The sequence below is a fragment of the Phyllostomus discolor genome, chromosome 10 (assembly GCF_004126475.2).
Source record: "Phyllostomus discolor isolate MPI-MPIP mPhyDis1 chromosome 10, mPhyDis1.pri.v3, whole genome shotgun sequence".
In the NCBI taxonomy this organism is placed as follows: domain Eukaryota; kingdom Metazoa; phylum Chordata; class Mammalia; order Chiroptera; family Phyllostomidae; genus Phyllostomus; species Phyllostomus discolor.
In genome coordinates, this window is record NC_040912.2 from 8765335 (window position 1) to 8789929 (window position 24595).

The following is a 24595-nucleotide window of genomic DNA, read 5'->3' on the forward strand; positions in this document are numbered from 1 at the left end:
TGATCTCATCTATAAGTGGAACCTAATCAACAAAACAAACAAGCAAGCAAAATAGATTCAGAGACATTGAAATAAAGAACTGAGCCCTGGCTGATGTAGCTTAGTAGATTGAGCACAGGTCTGCACACCAAAGGGTCACCAGTTTGATCCCCAGTCAGGGCACATGCCTGGGTTGTAGGCCAAGTCCCCAGTAGGGGGTGCACAAGACGTAACCACACATTGATGTTTCTCTCCCTCTCTTTCTCCTTCCCTTCCCCTCTCTCTAAAAATAAATAAATAAAATCCTTTTAAAAAATAACTGACAGTAACCAGAGGGGAGGTGGAAGGGGATACTGGAGGGGGAAGCAGGGAGGGTTATCAGAGGGGAAAGTCATCAAGGAACATGTATAAAGGACACATGGACAAAGCAAAAGGGCATAGGATTGAGGGTGAGAGGTGGGGATGGCTGGGGTGGGGGGTGAAATAGAGACAACTGTACTTGAACAACAAGAAAAAAAAGAAGTGAAAAATGAGTGAAAATGTGTACATGTATTTTTTAAAAAGACTGAGAAGCACAGGCGGGGGTGTCATCCCAAGGAGGTGACCATGAGCATGAACGGACGAAGGTGTGGGTGGAAAAGCAGAGACGTGTGAAATGGGGGTCAAGCTATGTGGACACCAGTAACTGCCAAAGCGAAGAAACACAATAATGGTCCTGTAAAAATAAAAACCAAGCCTGCTGTACTTCTCTGTCCCAGGCCCTACATTAGTCATCGTGGGGAAGTATTTCCAAGACAGATCCCCTTGATGACAAAACCTGGTCCCCTAGGAGCCAGTGGGGGTGATGCCATTGACAGCACACAGTCTCTTCCGCAGCAAGCTCTCGCTGCCTAGGCTGTGAGAACACAGAGGAGGAATTGCACCGAGTGGGGAGTGGCTGAACTGACCCTCGAGGAAGGTGAAATATGGAAAGTCAGAGAAGGGAAAAGCATCCTGAGATGCATAATACATCAGTGAGCACCAGCAAAGGCTGGTTTCACACTCATTTAGTTCCAACTGAAACAATTAGAATGACCTTAAGTGTCCTAGACTAGGCAGGAGTTTGGAACAATAAGACACCACTGAGCAATGAAGGGGTTAAAGGAGGGCACAGGATGCCGTGACTCCCTCCCTCTGCAGCTGAGCACAGAGGAGCAACACTGACCTCCTCCATTTCGAAGGAGTCTGGCGTTCTGCTCACATTGGAGAAGCTCCTGAGCTTATTAGTCTGAATCCAGTTTTCTTTCAGTGTCCTGTCCTTGGCTGACCCCTCAGACACGCAGGAAGCAGGAGCCTGCCTTGCAGGCATAGGTATGGAAGGCCACCACTTTTTCAGAAGACCTCGGGGAGGACGACAAGGTGTCAAGTCATCACAGGTTTGGAGAGACCAATGCTCAGCCGAAGGAGGCCAAGGGCCGTGGTGGCGGCTGTCTGCCATGGCTGGTAACTGTGCTGCACGTGCCCCCGGTTGTGCAGAGGGGATGGAAAACTCTTCCCTGTTCTTCAGTGACTCTGACACTTTGGAACTACAGTGTCCCCTGGTGTTCTGCTTCGAGGCTTTCCTGAGAAATTCACCCACTCTTCTCTGATGTTCTTCAGCTCCACCCACGGAGGTTCTTTGCACACTTTCCTCCTCATCCCTCTCCTCAGCTTTGCTCTGCAGAGTGTTGACCTCATCCAGCAAAGATGAGAAGGCATTGGCCACATGGTCCAGGATTTCCAGCTGTCGGAACCGGCCTGGACAATATAAAAACACACACAATTTTTAGATTGGGTCTTTTTAAAGAAATTGCATTAAGGTAGTCAATACTGGAAAGGTTGGTTAACACATGTGATTTTCAAGATGGGAAGGATTTTAAGCTCCTGAAAGCATTTTTCTCCATCCACGCTACTAATTATTATGAAGGTGATCCCCCTACATAAGGAGACATGCCTGTGTCATGAGAAAGTGAGTACTTTTTATATTTCATTGTACATACATAACTAGATAGATTCATATATGTCAATAATTAATTGTGTGTAGATCCATAACATTGACAGGCAAGGATATATTTTGAGTTTAATCTTGTGAATTAAACTAAATGTCAGAAAATGAACCCAGCTCTTTCATACAAAGTGAACTTGAGTTTCTTCCACCATGTTTGGCAGATGATATCCTCACCCTCACCTCCAATCTCTCCATCTATTGTCACCTGAGAGTGTGGAAACACCATGGCAGATGGAGTCGGAAGGCCTGGGTCCAAAGTCCAGGTCCACCAATCACTGCAAGTGTGACCTCAAAGTAAGTGAATTAGTCACCAAGTAAGTGAATTAGTAGGTGTGCGCTGCTTAGCCCTGTGCCAGGCACACAGTAGGTGGTCAGTTTCTTTATCTAGAGAATGGGAGTAATAATACCTGTCTTTATCTCTCACATGTGTCATTAAAAGCACAATGTTAACATCAATAACAGTTGTTAAAATTATAAATGTGCAAGACACTGGAAGGAAATATACTGTCCCCAGTCATTCAAGAAAAGACAGTCATTAATGTGAAAACCCATTTGTTTTTCCAAACAGACCAGCTCCTGAACTTGTAAATCTTTATGGATGATCTGGCCTCAATTGTTTAGGCAATATGCAAGTACTGATCTAGTTCAGGCATGGGAGAGATCTAATGCAGCAAAGGCTGACTTCAGGACCCATAACCCCTTTGAAAAAATGGTGAGAAATGCTTTTGGTATTTCGGTACCATCAGATACCAAAAAACCAGTGGTAATGGGAACAGAACACCCTGTTTTTAGGACGCTACCTTCCATCAACCCTGTGTTCGCGTGTGGGGTGGCCCAGTCCAGCAGCGGCGAAGGCCACGGGGGTGGGTGAGGATGCTGTTCTGTTGTGCGCACCACCACGGCAAGGCTACTGACTCTTCCATGACCACACCTTTGTGCCTGTTTCCTTCACCTGAAAGGGGAAGCTATTGACTGTTCATCCTTCTACTCCAAAAACGGGGCAGGGCTTCCCCTAGAGGACTGCAACATTCCTTCAAGGCCTAGGGGAAATCTCGCGCTCTGAACGTTGTCAGAAGCATTCTAACTACATTTCACCCCTAAATTCATCTTTAGTTGAAACTAAATCTCTTTTGGCAGCCCAAGGGGACAACTGAATCCTAATTCCACTTTTATGATTGTGTTAACATCCATCCTACAGCAGATTTTTATACTTCGACTAAGACAAAAACCTATCCATTTAATCGGTTCAGTCGATTCGGAGAGCACAGTAGCATGGCATGTTGGATGAGTGGGTTTAGCTTGTTCTGCCTTTGGGCAGGAGGAACAAGGAACAAATTGATTCTCATCCCAAGTGTGAATCTTTTGTGTTGACTTTGAATGACACGTACTTTTCTCTTCTGTCTTTAGAAAAACCAACTAACTCTATTATTAATCCTTGTTTTACATTTGACTTTCTCAGCTTTCTTGAGTCCAAAGTGTAGCTGGTAAAAAATGAGAATAGTTACGCTGCACTGTTAACAGAGCATTAAGTGCTGGGAATAAGAGTGGGCAGACTATTGTCGTCCAGGGGCCAACCCCTGGCTCCTCTGTGATCCACGTGTCAACTTTATCTGTAAATTGTTGGCTTTACAGATTGGCCCAAACACTCCTCAGATATTGGTAAGTATTACTGTGCTCCCCAAATAAAGAATCGATCTAAGAACTGGGCATCTCCTTGTGACTTGGAGGAGAAGACAACAGTGAATAATTTCTTCTAAAAGGTAAAAAAAACACTGCATAAAACCAAAATATTACATGGCAGCACCCTCAGGTTTACATACTCTTTTGAAAATCTCTCTGCTGAGATTTTTGAGACCAACTTCCTCCAGAGGAAGACAGGGGAAACAGAAACTAAAGTGAATAACCTGAGAGATTTGTTTGAGAGAAACACTTTATCTCATGTTCCTTTCAGAGAATTCATTCATTTAAAAGAACTTATTTCAGAAGCTGGATTTGGGCACTTTCTCCAGCCCCAAATTCCGCAGACCCCACCCCCGGGAGGAGACGCTCTTCCTCGCTCCTCCCAGAGGACATCAGGTTTCAGTGCTTTTGCAAATGCCGCCCCTGAGCCTGTGAGTGCACCGCACCGTGTCACCCAAACCCTGCAATACATAAACCTGTTTAACTGTAAGGCGTCTCTCCCCCAGAGTATTTAGGCACAGGACACATACCCCCAGAACATCCTCAGGAATGTTCTAGAAAAGAGTTTTCTACTAACTACTGGTTAGAGGAAAAGAGCAGGCCTGACCATCACCATGGAGATTTGACCGGTTAACAACTGTCACTTAGAGCTCATGGCGGACTAAGTGGTGTTCTAGCCTCATAGACGAGGAAACTAAGGTTTCACCCACGGACTCTCGACAAGCCTTGTCAGATCCCGGTGTCCTGCCTCCTGCATAAGGGCCTACAGCATCCATTAGTGCTGTTAAGTGGTATTGCCCACCTTCTTCCTTCTGGGCATATGGTAGGATTGCTCCTTCTCACCCATTTGGAGTCAAGTGTGGCCATGTGACATACTTTAGACAACGAAATCTGAGCAGCCCTGGTATGTGCATAGTCTGAGCAGAAGGATGTAAGAATCAAGTAAAGGTCTCCATTTTCACCTTTTCTCTTTCATTGCAACCAGTGATATTCCATGTGTGGGGCCAAGTTCAGGAATAAAGACAACATGGAACACATCTCCCTTCCCCCAACACATGCAGCAGCCTGCAGCGGTCATGTAGACTGGTCAACATATAAACTATGCTAAGCCACGACAGAGGGGCCGATTGCCACTGCATGCATCTCCCAGACCATCCCTGCTCGTACTGAGGCTCATCTCACCGCTCACGGTGCCACTACAGAACCAGTGGAAAGTGGTCTTACTCCATCTCCAATGAGATACTGGGCTGCTTTCAGGGACAACAGAAGAAAACAGCATTTGGCCAAAGTATGCACAGAGGAGAGGGTTGCGACTTCAATAACACCCAGAACCAAAGTCTCTCCATCCCGTGGGACCAAAGGACTGGGACACAGCTGGACACTGAATGCCAGAATCCTCTCAGAAGCGAACGGTCCCTTGTCTAGGAAGGTTGGATGCTGAAGGCCTTCGCCACAGCTTACCGTGCACGGCCAAGTCCCAAAGCCCCCCAGTGGAGACTGGCCTCCCAGTGCGTTTGCATACCAGCATTTTCCCCTCAGCCCCTTCCACCTCTCTTCAAACCCTGGATCAGAAGACAGATTTGAGCTCTGCCTCTTGTCTCCTTGTTGGTTGTTCTCACAATAAAGTGATTTCTTTTTTTAAAGCCAGTGCCATAGTATTGGCTTCTATTGAGCAGCCGGCCCTGGCTTGGTAACAATGGCCACGGCTAAGATTCGGAAGCCACGTGGTCCTCACTTACCATACAAGTTAGGGTTCTCAATGTCCATGCGCTGCTTTTGAGCTTCAAGGAAAACACGGATGTTGATTCCTCTGGCTGCTGAGCCACTGACCAGGAATCTGGCTGGAATCTGTGTGCAGATGTCGGGCTCATCGGTACCAAACCCCAGATCCAAGAGAATCTCCACTGGATCTTTTTCCCAGAATTCCAGCCATTCGGGAATGCTGCAGTAAAAAAATTGGAATATCCCTGTAACAGTGACAGTTCACTTACCAACAACCATTTTTTCCTAGTCACTTCAATACCCCGATCTGCTAGAAATTGAGTGAAAGAGAAATCTGAACAGACAGATGGCGCATTTCCTAGAGCTCAGATGTACGGACTTGAAGGACAGCCCGTCACCCGCGCTGAGGGACTGCTTGCCATACCTCACATGCGATTCCCACGACTTCGCTGGTGTGGCTCCCCATTGCACAACAGGCAAACGTTAAATTCGACAGGGCGGGGGATGGTAGGGCAGAAGCTAGGGCACAGCACTGAAAACCACATATTGTAGTTGATGGCAATATAAAACAGGGGAAAAACCCTGAAATGGTAGACTCCAAGAAGACTATTTCTAAACAGTGTCAGGCTGGGGCATCCCTAGCCACACAACCTTGTTGAGGATATGCAGACAGGCTACCAGGAGTGATGTTTCGAAACAGTAATTTTAGGTCTGTAGGTTGGGTTAAAATATGGTCTGTGTAGTTTTGGACTTGAGTAAGAAACAGAAGTGCTTTCATCGAATTGTTTTGATTCAGCTTTGGCACTTAAAGTGATAACCTTCAGTTATCGGGAAATTATGGATACAAACTCACTTCCTAATTACTGCACCTCTCAGTGGCTGTGCTCCTGAATGTGGAAAACTCACGGGCTCTGTGGGAATCAGAACTTTTCCTGAGGTTTTTCTAGGTTTGCTACCTTCTTTTGTTGAAGTTTATTGGCCTTTACTTGACATGCAACACTGGGGAGCTCGTCTGAGATACCCCGGTGGTTTGCACACTTACTTTCATGACTGCCCTGTTTAAACCGAATTAGCTACAATTCACTTATTTACCCAGTCACACATCCAACAACAGCCACCTAGAGTCTCACCAGGCAGCCCACTTACCAGGCACCACCCAACACCCCTCTGACACTCTCTAATGAGCCATGGGGTCTTGGGCTTTGCTCTCGATTAGACCACAGCAGAGCAGATCAGCCATGAGCCTCACTGTGGGCCTTTGCCACTTGACGTGGATGTCTTATCGTTGAAAAGGACTGGGGAGCTGGGGGTGGCAATCACCTGACACCGTCCCATAGAACAGGTTCAAGGGGGAAAATTCTTGCAAGAAGTCTATTGAATATATTGTGCATGAAAGGTTTATCTGTTGTCTTTTTTACCTTGTTCTACAAATTTCCTCCTCATCCGCTGACACAAGTATTTATTGAACATCTATCAGGATCTAGGCTCTCTGCAAGGGACAAATACTTATTGAACATCTGTCAGAATCCAGATTCTCTGCGAGGCACCCGAGGCCCATGAAGGAGCAAATGCAGAGCCCTGCCTTCCGAAGGCTCACAGTCTCATGGCCAAGAGTGTAATTATTGAGCCCTGGCTGGCATAGCTCAGTGGATTGAGCGCAGGCTATGAACCAAAGTGTCACAGGTTCTATTCCCAGTCAGGCCACATACCTGGGTTGCAGGCCACAGCCCCCAGCAACCACACATTGATGTTTCTCTCTCTCTCTTTCTCCCTCTCTTCCCTCTCTAAAAATAAATAAATAAATAAATAAAATCTTTAAAAAGAGAGTGTAATTATTGACTGATTTGTCATTAAACCTATTTTCAGTGCCATTAACTATTTTCACTTATATTTAATTTTACAAGAAAATGAATACATCCATTAACAGTTCACTTAACCAAAAGCCACTTTTTTCTAGTCACCTCAACATAAAATGCACTCACCTTCGTATAAAAATTATATTACACACAAGGATCTCTGTCCCCCTGGCCATCACCCCTCCCACTTCTAACCCCCATTCCTGCTAAATGTATACACATGGGCATTTTTACAGACATTTTTCTAGGTAGTTACATACATGCTTCACAGTTTGCACGTGTTCTTTATAAATAGTAACATACTCTACAGAGCTTCTGGCATCTTGCTTTTTTCTTCTAAACATATGACGTGAAGATCACAAGTTATTATATGCATAACTACCTGTTCCTTTTGTCACTGTATGGAATTCCATAAAGTGGGCGCCAATAACATACATGACCATTTCTTCACTGACGTATAATTAGCTGGTTTAACTGACCCTTTTACCCTCTCCCTGCAAGCTGGAGTTGAGAAATCCCGATTCATTCTCTCATCCATCCATTCACGTGTTTCTCAGGCGCCTACTCACAATTTCACGAAACCCACGGCCGCACAGAGTGGTTTCCCTGGGCGCACAGTGCCTGGAAGTCACCTACCTTTGTGGTATACTTGCTGCAGAATAGCACGAGTTGAAACTAGTCCCTCTGGATAGGGTGGGCGTTTCTGGAAACTGGTGCAGAGATCTACAGGGGTGGGTGGGGCGAGAGGGTGGATACCGGTGAGATGTGTCTGCTTAGACAGCCCCCTGGAGGCCACTGCGAGTATTTCCCTTCCAGAGCAGCTTTGCGTGTCCTCGTCATTCCTAACGACCCCACAACGGCCAGGGCTCTGAAGAAGGGAGAGCACTGGGAGGCAGAGCTGCTCCTCTTTTCACGAGTGTCGTGTTACAGAAGGCGTGAGAATTTAAGTGTTAGGTGCCCGCTAGTGCTCATTAGGAAGGTGACAGAATGTCTCGCTTTAGACCGATGGCAGATCACTGGGAAACCTTTCAGGAATGACCTTCGCTAGGCACCGACCTCCGGGAGGGAGGTAAAGGGACGTGATGAGAGAGGTACAGGGAGCAGCCACTGAAGTGACCCTTGTGATTCTCATCCCAAAGGACTTCACGACGCCTGGTTAGCAATCTCGGAGGGCCGCCCCAGGCTCCTGGGCCCACCACACGCCGCAGGGAACAAACTCCTTCATTGCCGCAAAACCCACGCCACCCTACCCCAAGAGGCTGGTGCAGCACGGCCTGTGAAAGCATCTCCAAACAGAATGGAGCCCTGTTATGATACAGTCGGCCTGCAGCGAGCTCAGCCAGACCAGAGCTGCATCTCACCTCATCAAACACAACAGCCTGTTGGCACAGCGTTGGAATGTATCAGGGAACACAGTGCAGGCAACAGTGTTCCCGGGGACACCAAGGTGTCCTGGTGGGCAGCTGAATTTGCCCCGGTCCAGTTCGCTGTCAGTAAGAACAGCTGGGCCCCGCCCCTTAGTTCAGTGGCTTCTCTGCCTTAAGGCCAAGGAAGTGCAAGTCTCCAAATTGTGAACTCTGTTTCAACAGGCAGTTGGGCTCTCGGAGAACCATGAAGGTCAGCAGGGGATGACCTCCCATTTGTGGTTTCACCCCAGTTTGTGAGAGGCGCACCGTCATCATTCTGTTTCACTCGGGGCTGGAGGGGCATGCCTTATTTTGTGATGCTCAGCAGAGTTCCCCCAAACTGGGCTGGCCTTGACTCCAGGAGAAGCCAGTTGTCGTCCCAGTTCTAATCAAGCCACAGGAGCATGAGCCAGTCCCTGACCTTGACCCTCAGTTTCCTCTTCAACAAAATGAGCTGCCTCGATCATCCTCTATGGCTCTACGATTTTTTTGACCAGCAGAAACAACTAATCCTTTAAGGGGGGAAACTAGGACGAAGTAGCATTTTTGGTGTGAACCGGTAGGGGCTGGGAGATACAGTGCTGAATGTTTGGTTTCCAACTAACTGGACTTGTCCTGAAAGTGCAAGGGCGGCTGAGGTGCGGGAAGCAGAGCTCCCGGCCTCCAAAAGCTCATGGTCTAGTTCAGGGGCCCTTAAACCAGAGCGTGCCCGGAGCCTTCTGAAGGTCTTGCAAAAACACCCATTTCTGACCTCTGTCCCTAGGTTTTCCAATTCAGAGTGTCTGGAGTGGGGATCAAATCTGTTCTACTAAGTTCTCAGGTGACGTGGATGCTGCCGTTTGGGACCGCTTTGAGACCTGGCCTCTCCTCAAATTAAGGGACTCTCACTGCTTTCCGCCTAACATTGAAAATGATAGATATGGCTGTCCAGCAAAGAGCATGGGGTTGATAATGCTGGCAATAGGAACACGTGGACGCAAGTGTCCTATGAATAGGTCCTTACGGACAGCTGAGTTACAGCAGAATGCCATTTACGCATCTCTTCATGAAATCCCCCCAAGTCAGCATGTGTTGATTTAATTTGCTCATGCCTTTATGACATGTCAAGAACCTCTGTTTCTCTCTCACGGCTGGTGACAACATTCTAGGCACTGTGGCTCAACCAGTGACAAGATCCCAAGGTCTCTGCCATCATTAAGAGACCCCCTTCACTGCAACTTCGTTAAAGAAAGACGTGGCCGGAAAACCCCGGAGGGAAGAGGTGCCACCGCTGCCACCTACCTCATGTAGTCTTGCACTGTCACGTGGACCATTCCTTGTTCAGGAGGAAAAGCTGCAACAAAAAGGGGAGAGGGCGACTTGATTTCCTTTTACCTTGTGGAAGGTTTTCTCACCCTCCAGTGAACCAACACGCAACTGACCGCCACGTCTGAGACCGTACAGGCACGAGACGCAAGGCCTCTCTGCAGTGAGCGAGACGGAACGCAATTAGTGGCTCAACTGCGTGGCAAGCACGTGAAGAGATGTGGCCCTTGCTCGGGGAGAGGGAAGCCAGGGGCGAGAGAAGCGGTCAGCAACGGCTACGTGGGGAGAACAGTGCTTGTCTTGGGTTTTTAAGAATGGGGAGAACTGGGTCACTGGAAGGGAGGAGTTGCTGGGGAAGAAGAGAGCAGGTAGCAAGGGCGGACTCAGCGGCAGCGCTGTCGGAGCAGAGGGCATTTTGCAGTTCCTTCTCATGGTTCACAGCAGGATGAGAAGCAAGGGTGGGGGCAGGCAGAAACCACGGGCAGAACGAGTTAACTGAGCATTGTTCCTTCATTTGCACCATCGCGTCCTCACAACAGCCTCAGGACCTGCCCGTATTTTTCAGATGAAAAAGGAAACACGCTTTGAGTCCTGAGCCCAAGTCACACGGTCAAAAGCCGCAGATCCAGAAATGTATCATTACCCTTGTTTTTCATTATGGCAACAATATTACTATTTATTTAGTATTAACTCTGTGCGAGGCAATGTGCTAAAGCAAGTTACACGCACAAACTCTTCTAATTCCCACAACAACTGCATGAAATAAGTATTGTTCATCCCCACTTACTAGAGGCAAACTGAGGCTCAGAGGGATTGAGCAAATTTTAGTGGCCTACAGGACACCACAGCCGATTTTTGTTAGTTGCTGGGTTTTTTTTTTAATACCACAGTGCCAACAGAATGTCTCATAGCTTATTTGAAAATCAGAAAGAAGAGTTTATATGTATTTATCAGTACACAAAAATCCACCGAAGATTTTTGAGCAAACGAGGAAACGTGAGAAAGACAATGCCACAAGTCCATCCGCCTGGCGGGTGGTGCTGAGGACAAAGCGGACCCGCTGAACGCAGGGGGACAGAGAGGCCCGTTGGGGGCGGCTGAGCTCCGCCAAACCGGGGTCACAATGTGGCCCCACACAGCCGCCGAGTCCCTCCCGAGTGCGGGGACACACCCAGGACACGGGCGAGATCCTCAGAAGGTGCTCCAGTCCTCTCCTGTCCTCCCACCTGTGGCTCTCCCAGGTGCCACGGGGTGACACGGATAAAACTGAGGACCGTTGTCACCCTGCCCTGCTATGAAAAGGTGACGCTTTTCACCACAAGAAAGATAACACGGGTCGGGAGAAACCCGGGAAAACGAACGGAGTGGCTGAAAGCCGTGAAAGAAAGCGGAAAGCGACCAAAGGCCCTTAGGTCTGGAGCCAGAGCTCTCGTCTGGACAGGCATCTGGGAAGAGACCCCAGGACACCGCCGAGCCTGTCTCTGCATGCTAAATGTTGGGGCGGTGATAATCATGCCCCTAGTTTTCAGCTGTTTTCCCACGGCCCGGCGAGTGCAGGAGGGAAGAGGAACACCGGTCTAGGGAGATGAAGACGAGAGGCGTGTTACTGAGGTGTGAGCGAATGGCAGATTCTCGGCTCGGCCCTGAACACACGCCTGCCGTTGGAAGAGGTAGTTAGAGAATGGGTACCCTACACGACAAGTGGACTCCGTGAGCACAAGGATCACGTGGGGTGAAAACACACATCTACGACACAGGCCTACAAACAGGGTAGGGGTAGGCACAGCCCCCCATGCTTCCCCCCACCCTACACCCGTGGCGGACACCACCGATCGATGACCCCACTTCCCACAGAACCTTGACAGGCTCCCCAAACCACCAGAACGTCACTAACAGGTGACTGAATGAGATAGAGCTCATCGGCTGTCCTTTGTTCGGAAGAAACGGCATGAATGGGTTTTTGAGAAAAACGGTAATTTCAGGGTGCATGCCTAAACTTCAGAAATTGCCAACTTGAAGAAAATCCACAACCGCTCATCACTGACATTCCAGGGAGCCTCTGCCAAGGAAGGGCTATTGAGGCACATGATCGTGACGAGGATACGAGTGTGGCACTTTTCAAATGGCCTAGGTGACCTCTGGTGACGGACACTCACGGAAGCCAAAATATCTGACTCGAACCTATGTCCCAAGTTAGAAGTGAACATAGAACCAAAATTCCAGTCTTTGTTTGCCCATGACAGCAGTGGTTTTGAAACTGTGGGTTTCAGCAGAGAAATTCTTTTGCAAAATTCTAATAACTTGCATAGCTACAAAGGGAGCTGTGAGGGCGGTGCGGGCCCACCTGCTCCTCCCTCACCCTAGGAGGCACCTGCAAGACCCAGGGTTCGAAGGCCGTCATCTGCTCAGCACCCGACCCCACTGCGGCAGGCTGGGCTGACCCGCCGGGGCCCTCTGCCTGAACTCGGCCCAGCCTCAGGGCTCCCCGAACCACAGGGCCATTGCCAATTGATTGAAGCTGTCACACCGGAGAGCCCGTCTGCCGCTTTATTAACCACGTCACAGCCGCGAGCCCAGTGTGATTTTTGACAGTCACATCAATGACTGGATGCTGTGATAAATTAGATGTGCTGCCCGACGTGGACGGTGAGATACATATTTGTCAGTTTTGAGCCATATGTTGTCTCTCTCCCTGCTCCCCATTCTACGACTCCTGTCTCCACCCACTGCTTTGCACGTCACTCACAGAGGGGAGCTCCCTTTGTGCCTGGCTGGCCTGGCCAGTGAATTCTGGAGCTCCTGACAGCCTCTCCTCTCCCAAAGCACCCCGCAGTTCTGCCCGTCCTGCCGGGACCGCCCCTCCGGCCTCTGTCGCAGTCTTTTCTGGTTGTCGGACCGCGCTCTGGGTTTCCGGGCGTGCGCGCACAGACGTGCACGTCCAGGCCGGGGTTCTGGCGCCACCGGTGGCCACGGTGAGTTGTTCAAACGGTCCCAGAGGAAACGCTCCAGGTTCAGATACGGAGGAAGCGAGTTAGCTCAGCCTCGCTGCGGTTCCAGACATCCCGGCCCTGCAGGAAATCTGCTCATCGGAAGACTCCGCAGTCCTGGCCCAGGGCGTCTTTACGAGATTCTAGCGCCCGTGCAGAGCCCGCGGCCACACTCCACGGGCCACACCCCGCCGCCCCACCCACTGTGTACGGGAGCAATCTGGTTGCCAGGAAACCAATGGGAAGCCGGAAGAGGAAAAGAAGCCCCTAAAGGCAACACGTTCTCCAGGGAATGTGCAAAGTGGCGCCAGCCAGGTCACGGGGAGGGGATTTCCTGGCCCGATGACACTGCGAAAGCCTTACACAACCTCAGCCCGCTGGGGCAGGGCCTTCTCACCTCCCACCTTCCGGCGCCCCGTCGGGGCCAGGCATCCCTGGCCGAGGGAGGGCGGTGGGGTGCTTGAACCCCATCACCGGATCCTGCCCTCTCCTACCCTCCCCTGATGCCCAGATTCAGCTCGTACATCCTCCGTTGGACTCACACACACTTGCTCCTCGATCTCGTTTAAAGTGACACGAGCGTCTATCTCCATCTAATACATTCAGACCCAGAAGCCGGCTCGGCTGCCAAGCTCCGGCTTTGGACAAAACCCAGCCAGGGAAAATCAATATGATTTTTTAAAAAAATTCACAAGAGAAGCCCGTTTTAAAAATCATAATAAAATTATGAAAAATTAATTTGGTTCATCGCCCCATTTCCTTCTGGCACGTCCCGGCGCCCTGGGTCCTGGTGAGCAGCGCGACTGGCCTTTCCAACACTCCGACCTGGCAGCTGCGAGCCTCGCGCAGAGAAGCGTGAGGTTACCGTTCCTGGCCTGGTGCAGGAATGTTGTCGCTGCTTTATTGTTATTTTCTTTCCCTTCGCCACTTTGTCAAGTATACTTCCTGGAGCCTGATCAGGGTTTATCAGGGTCAGGTCACCTGTTTTCAATAATGAACTTGAACTGAGTGGCAGGAGCTGGTGGCCCAGTTTTCACCGGCATTGGGATTCCTAGAATTTCTTTGAAGCTCAGAAAATCCAGCAATGCAGACCCAGGCCTCTTGGGGCAGCAGCCTGTTGGGGGCAACATGCTCTGCCATTCTGTTCTCGGTCCTGCCTGCTGGGTTCATTGGTGGTTACCTGCCTGGCTCCTGGAAGCATTTGAATCTGCTGCTCGGATCAGAGCAAGAACAAGCAAACTGTGCCTGTTGCCCCAGATTCTCTCCAGCTTCTGCAGGCCCCAGGCTTGCCCTGGGCAGAAGCTGAGACCCTTACGGAGGTGCCTGCATTCACTACAAAGCCGGCTCACTAGGGCCTCCTTCATTCCTCACTCCCTTCTCTAGTTCCTTGGTTTTGATACATTCTCCAATTATGCCCTTCCAAGGCACCCTTATTAGTTGCACAAAACCAGATTTTACTTTCTAAAAGCACGGGGGATGAAGAAAGGAAAAAGGAACCGAAGGCCCCACCCTCCCCGAGTTCCGAGAGGGTTGATTTGGAGGAGAATTGCAGCGAGAAAACATGTGCCCTGCCCTATCAGCGCGTCCCGCCGCCTGGGTGAAAATGCCAGCTCTGATTCCCTTTTAGAGACTCGAGGCTGCAGCCACCCCGCCGACTGTTCGGTGGCCGCCTGCCATCTGAAGCAGCAGACACCGCACTTAACCCTGCAGAATGGATTGCTGGGGAAGATGGCGTGAGATACGCAGAAGGCACTAATTAGCACCTTTATTGGCTTAGAAAGCATTTTTTATTTTGGTTTTCCTAAGCATTTCTGACTGATTCATGGAAGACATTTGGTTCTTTGGAATATCGTCCAATAGACTAATCAAATTACATTTTCACAGGGCTCTGAAATAATAGCATTCTGCAGCTTTCTGTGTACTTAACTCCTGCATGACCGAGGCACTTAGAAGAGGCAGTCAGTAGGGTTTGTCTCGTTTGATGAATTATTAATCTACGTCCTGAGAGAGAGAGAGACAGTCAGTCTTCATTCTCCCTGATACCCATGCGCAAAACTTCGAAGCCAATTGGGATGTTTGGTTCTTCTTTATCCACGTACCTGTTTGGTGCCATGCGAATAGCAGCCATAATGGTTGTGACCGCCGCTGACTCAGCCTCTCTGTCCCACTGCTGACACCCACCCCACGCGTGAGGTCACAGTAGCTTCATCCTAAGGGGTGCACCTTCCCCCACTGCCGGGGAAAATGCTGCAGTCTGTCGTCTGCCTTCACAGGAACTATTCAGAGCTCACCACCACAGAGGTGGCAAAGGTGTGACGGGTCTGCTTCAGTGCCCCGGAGCTACACCGATGGCATCGGTCATTCGTGACTTGAGACCCTCTGTTCAGGTGGACAAAGGTAGGGCTTCAAAATCCTACTCGACACACATCCTGGTGACAGCCACATGTCCTTTGATTGGAACCCAAGATGACACTGCTTTGCCACCCCTCTCCTAAGGCATCGAGTGGGGTTCCTTCTTTCTGGATTTTAAGGCGCCTGACAACACCCTATTGAACAGATTTAACAGACACATTTCTTCTACCTTTGCTCCCTAGCCCGAAACCATCACTCTAGTCGGACCACCTCTGAATGCCTTCCTGCACACCTTTGATTTTCTCCGCAGCCTGTGACTTCGCTCAAGCTCCCCTTGCCTCTACCAAGTGACATGGTCTTGCTTTGCCTCTTTGTTTTCTTCAAAACCATAGCTCTCTTTGATTGCCTCGTTCAAGTCTCACCTCTTCCTTGAAGATTTCCTGATCTGACTACACCATCTTTGTCAGGGACCAGTCTTACTAAGATCCTCTTGTTGATTAGCTCTGGAGAAATCAGATGTTTTAGAGGGGACTCCTGCCTCAGGGGCGTTTACAAGTTTGTCTGTGAGGTGGATCATCTCCCTAATAATTTGAGGCAGCACAGACCACAGGCCATCTGCACAGAAGTCATAACGGATGCGACTGATGTCCAGAAAAGTGATTGAATCTCTTAGGGCAAATGTCAGGAAGGGCCTTATGGAGAATATGGAACTTAAGTCAGGACTCAGAGGAAGGGTGAGAGGTGAGCAGAACCGGAAAGACATTAAGGCAGAAGTAACTGGCTGGAGAAAGAAAAAGAACTAAAGAGGATAAGACTAGAACGCCTTTTAGAAAACTGGTGCAGGCTAGGTTCAGATGGTGATGGTCCTGGAGCGTCAGAGAGACATTCTTAAAAGCAGGAGCTATAGATTCTACATCTCTGTACCCACCCCCTTGCCCAGTTCTTCGCCCTACAAGCTTTCTTTTGATAAGCATTAAGGGACATCTACTCTGGTTCATTGGATTGACTTTGGCCTTTCCTTATCACTGAGACCACAACATTTAGAATTTGATTGTGTAAGTTCTTATGGTTGAATCCATTCCTTGTGGAAAGAGACGAGTTTACTCGTCAGGGACCTCCTTGGGGACTGGAGAAGAAATATCTAAATGTTAAAAAGGACAAGTGCATTAACCACCCATCAAATACTCCATGACGCCAAGCGGATCTGTGACGGGCGCAGTCCCTCTGCTGCGGGAGCCAGTGCTAGTGTTCCCACTCCGAGGCGGGCTCAGATGTGTTGTTGAACAAGTACGCGCTGTGTAAACCTAACGCCACACACGTGCCTTTGGTGGGCACACCTGGCCTTGCAGCACCACGACCATACCCCCTGAGTCACACTGAAGTCGGTCTGTTTTCCGGTGGCAGCAATGGGTTTGCCACCAGCCAGCTCCTCTCCCCTGGCATCTCCATCTGGAATCTGGGGTTAAGGAGTCGGCAGCCGGGTAAGGACCACCCAGGACCATGGTCCATTTAGCACCACGATTGCCTCCTGAGGCCCTCCGACTGTCCCGTGTGTTGGTGGTCACAGGAAGGTCTGTGGATCCTCACTGAGCCCAAACTGAGGATCGCACGTGTTTGCTGGTGCAGCGGGTGACCACTGGGAGGAGTTACCCTGCACTCAGCATGCCGCTTCTGGGAGAGGAAAGGAGTAAGAAACTGAGGGATGCCCACGTGGCTCTTCCCTGTAAACCACCCATGCGTCCTGAGAAGACGATGTCCTGGAGATGCTTAAACATGAGACTGTCAGACCACTCAGCTCAGATGCCCCGATACTTGTCACAGACAGGGCAGACTGGGGAGGGACCGTCCTTTGTGAAGTGCGTTAGTGAGACATGAGATGCAGGCATCACTGGCAGCTAAAGAAGGAGCCAGAGCAGGTGTGTGTTGGACAGGAGAAGCCCAAGTCACCTCTATCAGTAAATAAGCTTGAGTAGGTGATGCCATGAGGCAAGAGCCCTCGAAGCCCCCAGAGCACAGGTCCCAGAGGGGACCCAGCTTGACGGACTGCTCCAGGGCAGCCAGTGGGAGGCGCCACACCCACCTCAGGACTTCTGGGGCCCCCTGATCACTCCCCTCAGCTGGTGCATCTCCTGAGACTCCCTTTGTCTCCATTCTTCCTTCTAGCTATCATTTTAATTAACTGCTCCCTTTACCAACTACTTCTCCACCTTTGGTAAGTGCTTCTTTACATGTTGAGCACCATGACTGCAAGCAGTCGGGGGGCTGCCCATGACACCTGCAATCTGAGTCCCACGGAAGGACCTTGCAAGGCATGGTCTTTACAGACGGTTTCCTGTGGGCTGTACTGGGGCACCTGGAAGATGGGCAGACGCCTGGGTCTTGTTGCTGCTTCAGTGCATCAAGTTTTGGAAGTGATCAAGGAGGGAAACTAGCCTCAGAATGATTTCCACTTGTAGTGGGTTGAAGAGGATCACCCCTAATTTTATTTCTGTATCTGAAATTGCACTTCCCAATATGTCCTTTCTTTGGAAACAGGCTCTTTGAGGATTGAAGTAGTTAAGGGGCCCAAGTCCTAAGTCCAATGACTGGTGTCCTTACAAGAAAAGGAGAGGACCCCCAGGGAAAGACAGCCATGTGTGAACGCGGGCAGAGAACAGATGACACAGCTCTAAGCCGAGGGACACCAAGGGTGGACAGGGGCCACGTGAAGCCAGAAGGAGGCAAAGGAAGGTTCTTCCCTAGAACCCTCCAGGAGAGAACGACTGTGCTGACACCTTGATGTCTGACTTCCAGCCTTTAGAACTGGGAGAGAATGCGTTTCTCTTTAAGCTGCTGAATTCTCGGTAACGTAGGGTGGCCGCCCTGGGAACCGCTGCGCCACTCTGCACTGTGCTAGGGTCGTGGGGCTGTCCCCTCGTTTCTCCCTCCTCCTCAGTTCCTTTTCATTTCACCACGGTTTTCCTCCGTGCCACTCTCTGCATGACCTCCAGGTCCCCAGCTGCAGGTCCTATCCCAGCTTCCCCACTCCCCGAGGCAGCCCCTGGCTTCCCTAAACTCACTGTGTATCCACCTCCCCGCACCTCCCACCAGCACACAGAGGGGCTGACGGGGTGCGAGGCCTCAAGTTTCTCCACCTGCCACTAACCAGCCGTGACCGGCGACCATGGCACCTGACCCCGCCGTGCCCAGATTCCTCACCTGTAGAGCACACATGAACGCCAGCCTCGCTACCACACAGGTCACTGGGCTGATAAAGTGATGGATGAGAAAGGGCCTCGTAAAAGGGAAGGCCCCATTAAACCTGCGAGGAGCCTTTCCATTATGATTAGAGGCCTCGCCGAAGGAACAGGGCCCGGCAGATGGAAACGGCATCTTCCCTCTCAGCATCTCAGAGCCGTTCTGAGATCCTTCCTCCCCTCCGGGCCCTCACCTCATGTCTGAGACGCTCCAGATCACTGCCTTGATTCACAGGAGGAAGGGCCATGACTCGTGTTTCATTTGGGGGAAGTGAAGTTTTTAGTACAGTTCTCGACAACCCCAGACCTGGTGCCGGGCCGCCCCCTCTGACCCAGGCAACGTGAAACGTCAGGGCTGTGAAACACTGGCTGTATTTCCGAAGTTCTCGTCTTTCCTCGAGTCTGAACTATGATGAAGGGCGGTACTTCATTTCAATTTGTGGACAAATATCTCCAGAGATTTTGGCATCATGGAACTTTTACATTAAAAAAAAAAAAAAGCTTGGGCCCTGGCTCGCGTAGCTCAGTAGATTGAGCTTGGGCTGCGAACCAAAGCATTGCAGGATCGATTCCCAGTCAGGGCACATGCCTGGGTTGCAAGCCACGGCCCCCAGCAACCACACATTGATGTTTCTCTCTCTCTCTCTCTTTCTCCCTTCCTTCCCTCTCTAAAAATAAATGAATAAAATCTTTAAAAAATGTAAAAATTAAAAAAAAAGCTTGGAAAAGAAGAAAATGTCAATGATACACCTTTTTAAGTAAAAATCCCAAATTTCAACAGGTTTGCAGCCAACAGTCACTTAAAAGGCAGTGGAAACAGTGAAATAATTAAAAACAACCAACTAAGGAATAGTTAGACTAGTAATTTTTTTCTCTAACCATTAAACACCTAATTTATGCCATTTTTATATACATTATTCATGGCATTTCATCAATTTAAAAACACATTTTTTTTTGCATTTTAACATGTGCAAAATCAGGACATATCAGGATTGCCTTTTCGCGTGTAATTGCCCTGGCTTGTTTCACGTTCTCATCTGACTGGAACTTAACAAAGAGTGAGCACATTTTATGATCAAGGGGCCTTAGAGTCTACGAAATACGGTACTTCACTTAATGAAGACAGAAACTGGGAGACTTGTAATTAAATTTCTTTTTCTCATTATAATATTCTTATCAAATCTCAGTGTAACAAGTCGGATACATGTTCTGCCTCAGAAATACAGACTTGCATTGTTTGCTGCAGAATTCGGTCATTTATTCTTTTGGAGAACAAATGCATCGTTAGAGAGGATGTCATTTTGAGACTACAGAACAGAAAGAAACTGGGTTCAGAAATAAAACGACAATACACTGTGAGGGAACATGGAACGATTTCATTTCCATAATCACTTCTTGCAGAATGTCTTCCTCGAACCCAGTGAGTTCTCCGCTAGTGTCTGAGCCGCCTGGCAGCCCCCACCTGCCGCTGGACGACCCCCGACCCTTTCTGCGTCGCAGCCCCCACACCAAGCAAAGTGATGGCCCTGGACGGTGTCTGAGGCCTGTTCCACTTTAGAACCCCTGATCATTTGCATATTCAGAAGGTTTGTTTGCACAGACTCGTAATACATCTCCTACCCGGGTTTACAAAGTGTAACTGCTCTGGGGTTCTCTTGCCTTACCTGTGTGGTCGATGACCGGCTGGACGTTTTCATTTGCAGAGACACTGGAAGGAAACAGAAGCATTGTGGATCACACAAGGTGCGTAAATAAATGACGCTAAGTTGCTTTTTAGTTAAATAGATGAGAGTAAATGCAGAGTTAGGCTTTATTTAAAAAGGACTTTCAGAAACCAAGGAGAAGCCAGAGACTGGAACAGCATTCTGTCTTGTACTTTTCCTTTTTTAAAAGATTTTATTTATTTATTTCTAGAGAGGGAAGGGAGGGAGAAAGAGAGAGAGAGAGAAACATCAATATGCAGTTGCTGGGGGTCATGGCCTGCAACCCAGGCATGTACCCTGACTGGGAATCGAACCTGTGATGCTTCGGTTCACAGCCCATGCTCAATCCACTGAGCTAGCCAGCCAGGGCTGTCTTGTACTTTTAAACGGACATACAACTTTTGCAATAATAGAGAGTAATCCATCAAGCACCCAGATAAAATGAAAATCCCGCCCTGGCTGGTGTGGCTCCGTGGCTTAAGCACCTGCCCATGAAGAGAAAGGTCACCGACCGGATTCCCAGTCAGGGCCCGTGTCTGGGTTGCAGGCCAGGTCCCCAGTGGGGGCATGTGAGAGGCAACCAACCGACGTGTGCCTCGCACATCAATATTTCTCTCCCTCTCTTTCTCCCCCACTTCCCCTCACTCTAAACATAAATGAATGAATGAATGAAATGCAAGTTGCGGTGTGTCACGTGTTGCCCCAGCAGGGCCTCCCACGCTGTTTTCATGGATCTTTGCGAGGGAAACACTTAAGGGCACAGAGAAACACTTACAAGAATCCAGAGTCCAGCCACTGCTGAATACTTTCTTGCTTGGACTCTCCTACAGACGAGAAAGGAACCAGAACAGTCGGTCAAAGTACAACCCTCTGAAATGCCTCTGTTTCGTTATTCAGCCACCTCCCCACCAGCTCCATTTCCTACACGCTTCGTTAGTGTTTCTGTGAGCGTGTTCATGTTTCCCATACTCAGCCTTTCCTGAAAATGAAGGAAAAACTTGCCAGAAGACTGTAACTTTAAAAAAAGAGAAAACATAAAAGAGAAGGAAAGGAAACCACTGAAGAGCAGGAGGTGTTAGAATAATTTTTAAATTGCCTGGCACAGGCGCAAAAGGCGGAGAAGCGCTCTAGACCTCTGTCTTTCTCCTGTGGGATGGAAACCACCCCCCAGCCCCTCCTGATTGAATCACGACATTTACCTAAGGCAGCTAGCCAGGGATGTTTATTTGCAAGGAGTTCTCTGCCAGGTTAGAAACCAAATTTGCATTTCATTCCAGGGACAAATTGCACTAGGCCCCCAGGATTGCCAAAGGCACCCTGCGTTAAAAAGGCCCTGGTCTTTTAAGGTGGATCTTTGTCACCAGCACAACAAAGAGTCGCAGGGCAGAGAGGAGGGGGAGGACAGGAAGGCGGCACGCTCTGCTGAAGATCTGTTTGCATCCTGGCTGGCCGCAGGCTCCTCTGAGATGACGTTCTCTGACTTCACCCTACCCGACAGTGAGGTAGCTGAGTTACCCCCCGCCCCCAAGGTGTCCGTCTGGGGAACCCAAAAGGCCCGTCAGACGTAGAGGTGTTTATTCTTTAGCTGAGGTACTGCGATCGGACAGAATGCATTGGGTGGTGGACAGAGAAGCAAAACCATCCAACAGTTACAATGGGTGTCCCACCTGCGGCCTGCGGGCCACATGCGGCCCAGGATTGCTCTGATTGCAGCCCAACACAAAATCGTAAATTTACTTAAAACCTCTTTTTTTTTTTTTTGCTCATCGGTTTTTGTTAGCGTTTGTGTATTTAATGTGAGGCCCAACCCAACTGTTCTTCTTCTAGACGCCCAAAGGTTGGACGCCCCTGAGTGGAGGAAGGAGTGTTTTCTTCGTCATTGCTCTGACCTATTAAGTGGTTACTGATGCTCTCTCATAGGACCCAGCAGATAAAGCCTTTCAGTGGAAAGTGTGTGGCCTCGTGTCTCTGACACAGGCTCTGCACTGCCCTGGGGTCCTGGGGGCTCAGGATGGGGCACACCGGAGTGAGTGCAAAGGAGGCCAAGCTCACTCTTCAGTTGTCTGTTTCCACCAAGAAGGTCTGTGCTTTGAGTGTCTGTGGGGAAAATCAGAAATGCCATTTCATAGAAGTTTCTGGAAGCATGCCAGGAACACTGGTATCTTCCAAGCCAAGTCCTTGTTCCAAAATCATTTGCCCCCAGCCAAAAGCTGCTATGCATCCCTCCCCCGCCAAAGCGGGGTAGTTGCAGGCAGCCCCGAGGGCCCGTGCTCACCCAGCCCGGGGATGTCGAGGCCAGGAGGCAGCTGCTCGTCCAGGGGAACCCATGCCCTCTTGGTGGACCTCAGGATGTCCCTTCGGCTCCTCTCCCAGCTTCCTCCAGGGCTGTCAGATTGCTGTGACGCCTCCATCATCCTCTGAGAGTAATTCCGCAAGCTGGTTTCAAACAAACACAAATGAGACACGGTGAGTCAGCTTCCGGACGTGGCTCAGAGAGGACAAAGGGCAGGATGCTCACAGCCCCGTGAGTGGGTCCGGGTTCTCCATCTTCGGTGGCCTGGCTCACCCACCCGAGCCGCGCTCCCTGTTCCAGGGCAGAGAAAGGTCCCTTCTCAGTGGAGAGGCAGCTGGAGACCAGGGACTAATGTGGCCTTACCTGTCACCAGGCCACATGCACACTCATGTCGAGTCAAGCTGCTGGTGGGGAATGTGGTGAGAGAGGAAAAAGCTGGGCCAGTGGACACACCCAGCCAAGGAGAAAGCTTAAAAACACTGATTAATATCATGAACATAATAGGTAGCCTTCCATTTTTCCAAGCTACATCTATAAAAATGTTTTCAGACACCCAAAATATGAAAAACAAACCCAAGGGTTTGGCAGCAGAACAGCCTGGCTGAGTCTCATCTCTCCAACTTATTGTGTGGCCTTGTATAAATGATATAACCTGCCTTCATTCCCTTATTTTTTAATGGGGATAAATGGTACCGAATTTTCATAACTGTTTACCGCAGTGCATAATTATTATGCACTAGATTCCATGCTGAATTCTATACACCCATTATTTAATCTATTTATCAGTATAGGAAGTAATCGAATTGTTGTAATTTTGCAGTAAATTGAAGAGCAGAGGGTCCTGCTCACCCAAAGCCACAGTGCACACCCAAAGCCACGGTGGCACCAGGATTCAAACCCAGGTCCTGGCCTGCAAGCGTGTTTCTGTGACTGTGAAGCTGTGCCATCCACCCTACCAGGACAATTAGAATAATCATAAATACACTCTGCACATGGTGCAAGAAACATGTGCTGCCCTATGATCTCACTGGACATTTATTATCGTCCTTATGAGGCCCGGACAGCGAGAGGAGACAGAAGCTGAGCACAGTTGTGGAAACAGTTTAAACTCCGCAGACTATCGGCACGTGGAGAACAATAGCCTCCCTCCTACTCGCCGATGGGTTTCTAGTTTATGGCTGAATTCTCGGCACAGAGTAGATACTAAATAAACATGTACAAAATCAAACAGCAAAGCAAGGATTCAAAACCACACTTTCTGACTACTTCTTTCCATGTCATCTACTTGAATTTACATTAGTTTATTCTCTAAGCTTAGAGAAATGACCAATTAGTCAAATACTCACATTGGCAGCCTGTCTTGTATCCCTAAACTTATGCATAATCTGTGACCACATGACATGTAGACCACCACGTCTAATCAGTGTTGCAACAAGGCAAGTCACTCAGACTTATTGTAGACATCTGAATATCCTAAGTATTGGTGAGCACTCTAAGAGCAACTGGCAGTGAAAGTCTCCTCCCGTGCTTTATATATTAACATCCTATATAAATGCAAGTGTGAACATGCATTTATCGTTGCAATAGTAAACTATTGCAAAAATTAATGACCACTGTGACAACTATTAATTGTATGTAAAAATAGCAATTACTAGGAAATTTTAATTAGTTAAAATGTGGGCAAAAGGTGGACAGTTAATATCTATATGAACAGTGAGCAGAGTAAATTTCAGAAAGTTAACTAGGAATATCCTCTGGGAGGAGATAAATGTTTATAAACATTTCAATGCTGACACAAGACAAAAATAATGCAAATTATATTTCTAACCCTTACAGAACTGCTTGGCAGACCAGAATTCATAAGATATAAAAGTAACCTATAGAAGCTGCATTTAATTTTTAGTGACTTAATTTTACATAAACTTTGGGTCCTTTGAGTGTAGAAAAAGTTCTTTTTGGCAACATCTTGTGGGTGTGAATTATAATCAGAGCGCCAACAGACAGTGCGATGTCTCACCAGGAGGAACGACCCCAAACTCACGCCAAACCA

General features: G+C 49.0%; 1 protein-coding gene across 3 annotated transcripts in view; it reads right to left on the reverse strand.

Moving 5' to 3' along the window:
* ITPRID1 (ITPR interacting domain containing 1) overlaps positions 1-23530 on the reverse strand; it is a 68295-nt gene extending 44765 nt beyond the window's left edge. Inside the window, exons 1-7 of one of the 3 annotated variants that reach the window (XM_036010441.1) lie at positions 22528-23530; positions 21028-21073; positions 20214-20257; positions 9951-10002; positions 7900-7986; positions 5425-5627; positions 1184-1755 (exon numbers count right to left, since the gene is read on the reverse strand). In XM_036010441.1, coding sequence (XP_035866334.1) covers positions 1184-1755; positions 5425-5627; positions 7900-7986; positions 9951-10002; positions 20214-20257; positions 21028-21073; positions 22528-22666 — 1143 coding nt within the window. In that variant the 5' untranslated portion in view covers positions 22667-23530. Of the gene's footprint in view, positions 1-1183; positions 1756-5424; positions 5628-7899; positions 7987-9950; positions 10003-20213; positions 20258-21027; positions 21077-22527 lie in introns of all 3 variants that reach the window. The other 2 variants (XM_036010440.1, XM_036010438.1) reach the window with 2 other exon arrangements.
* Positions 23531-24595: the final 1065 nt, after the last annotated feature.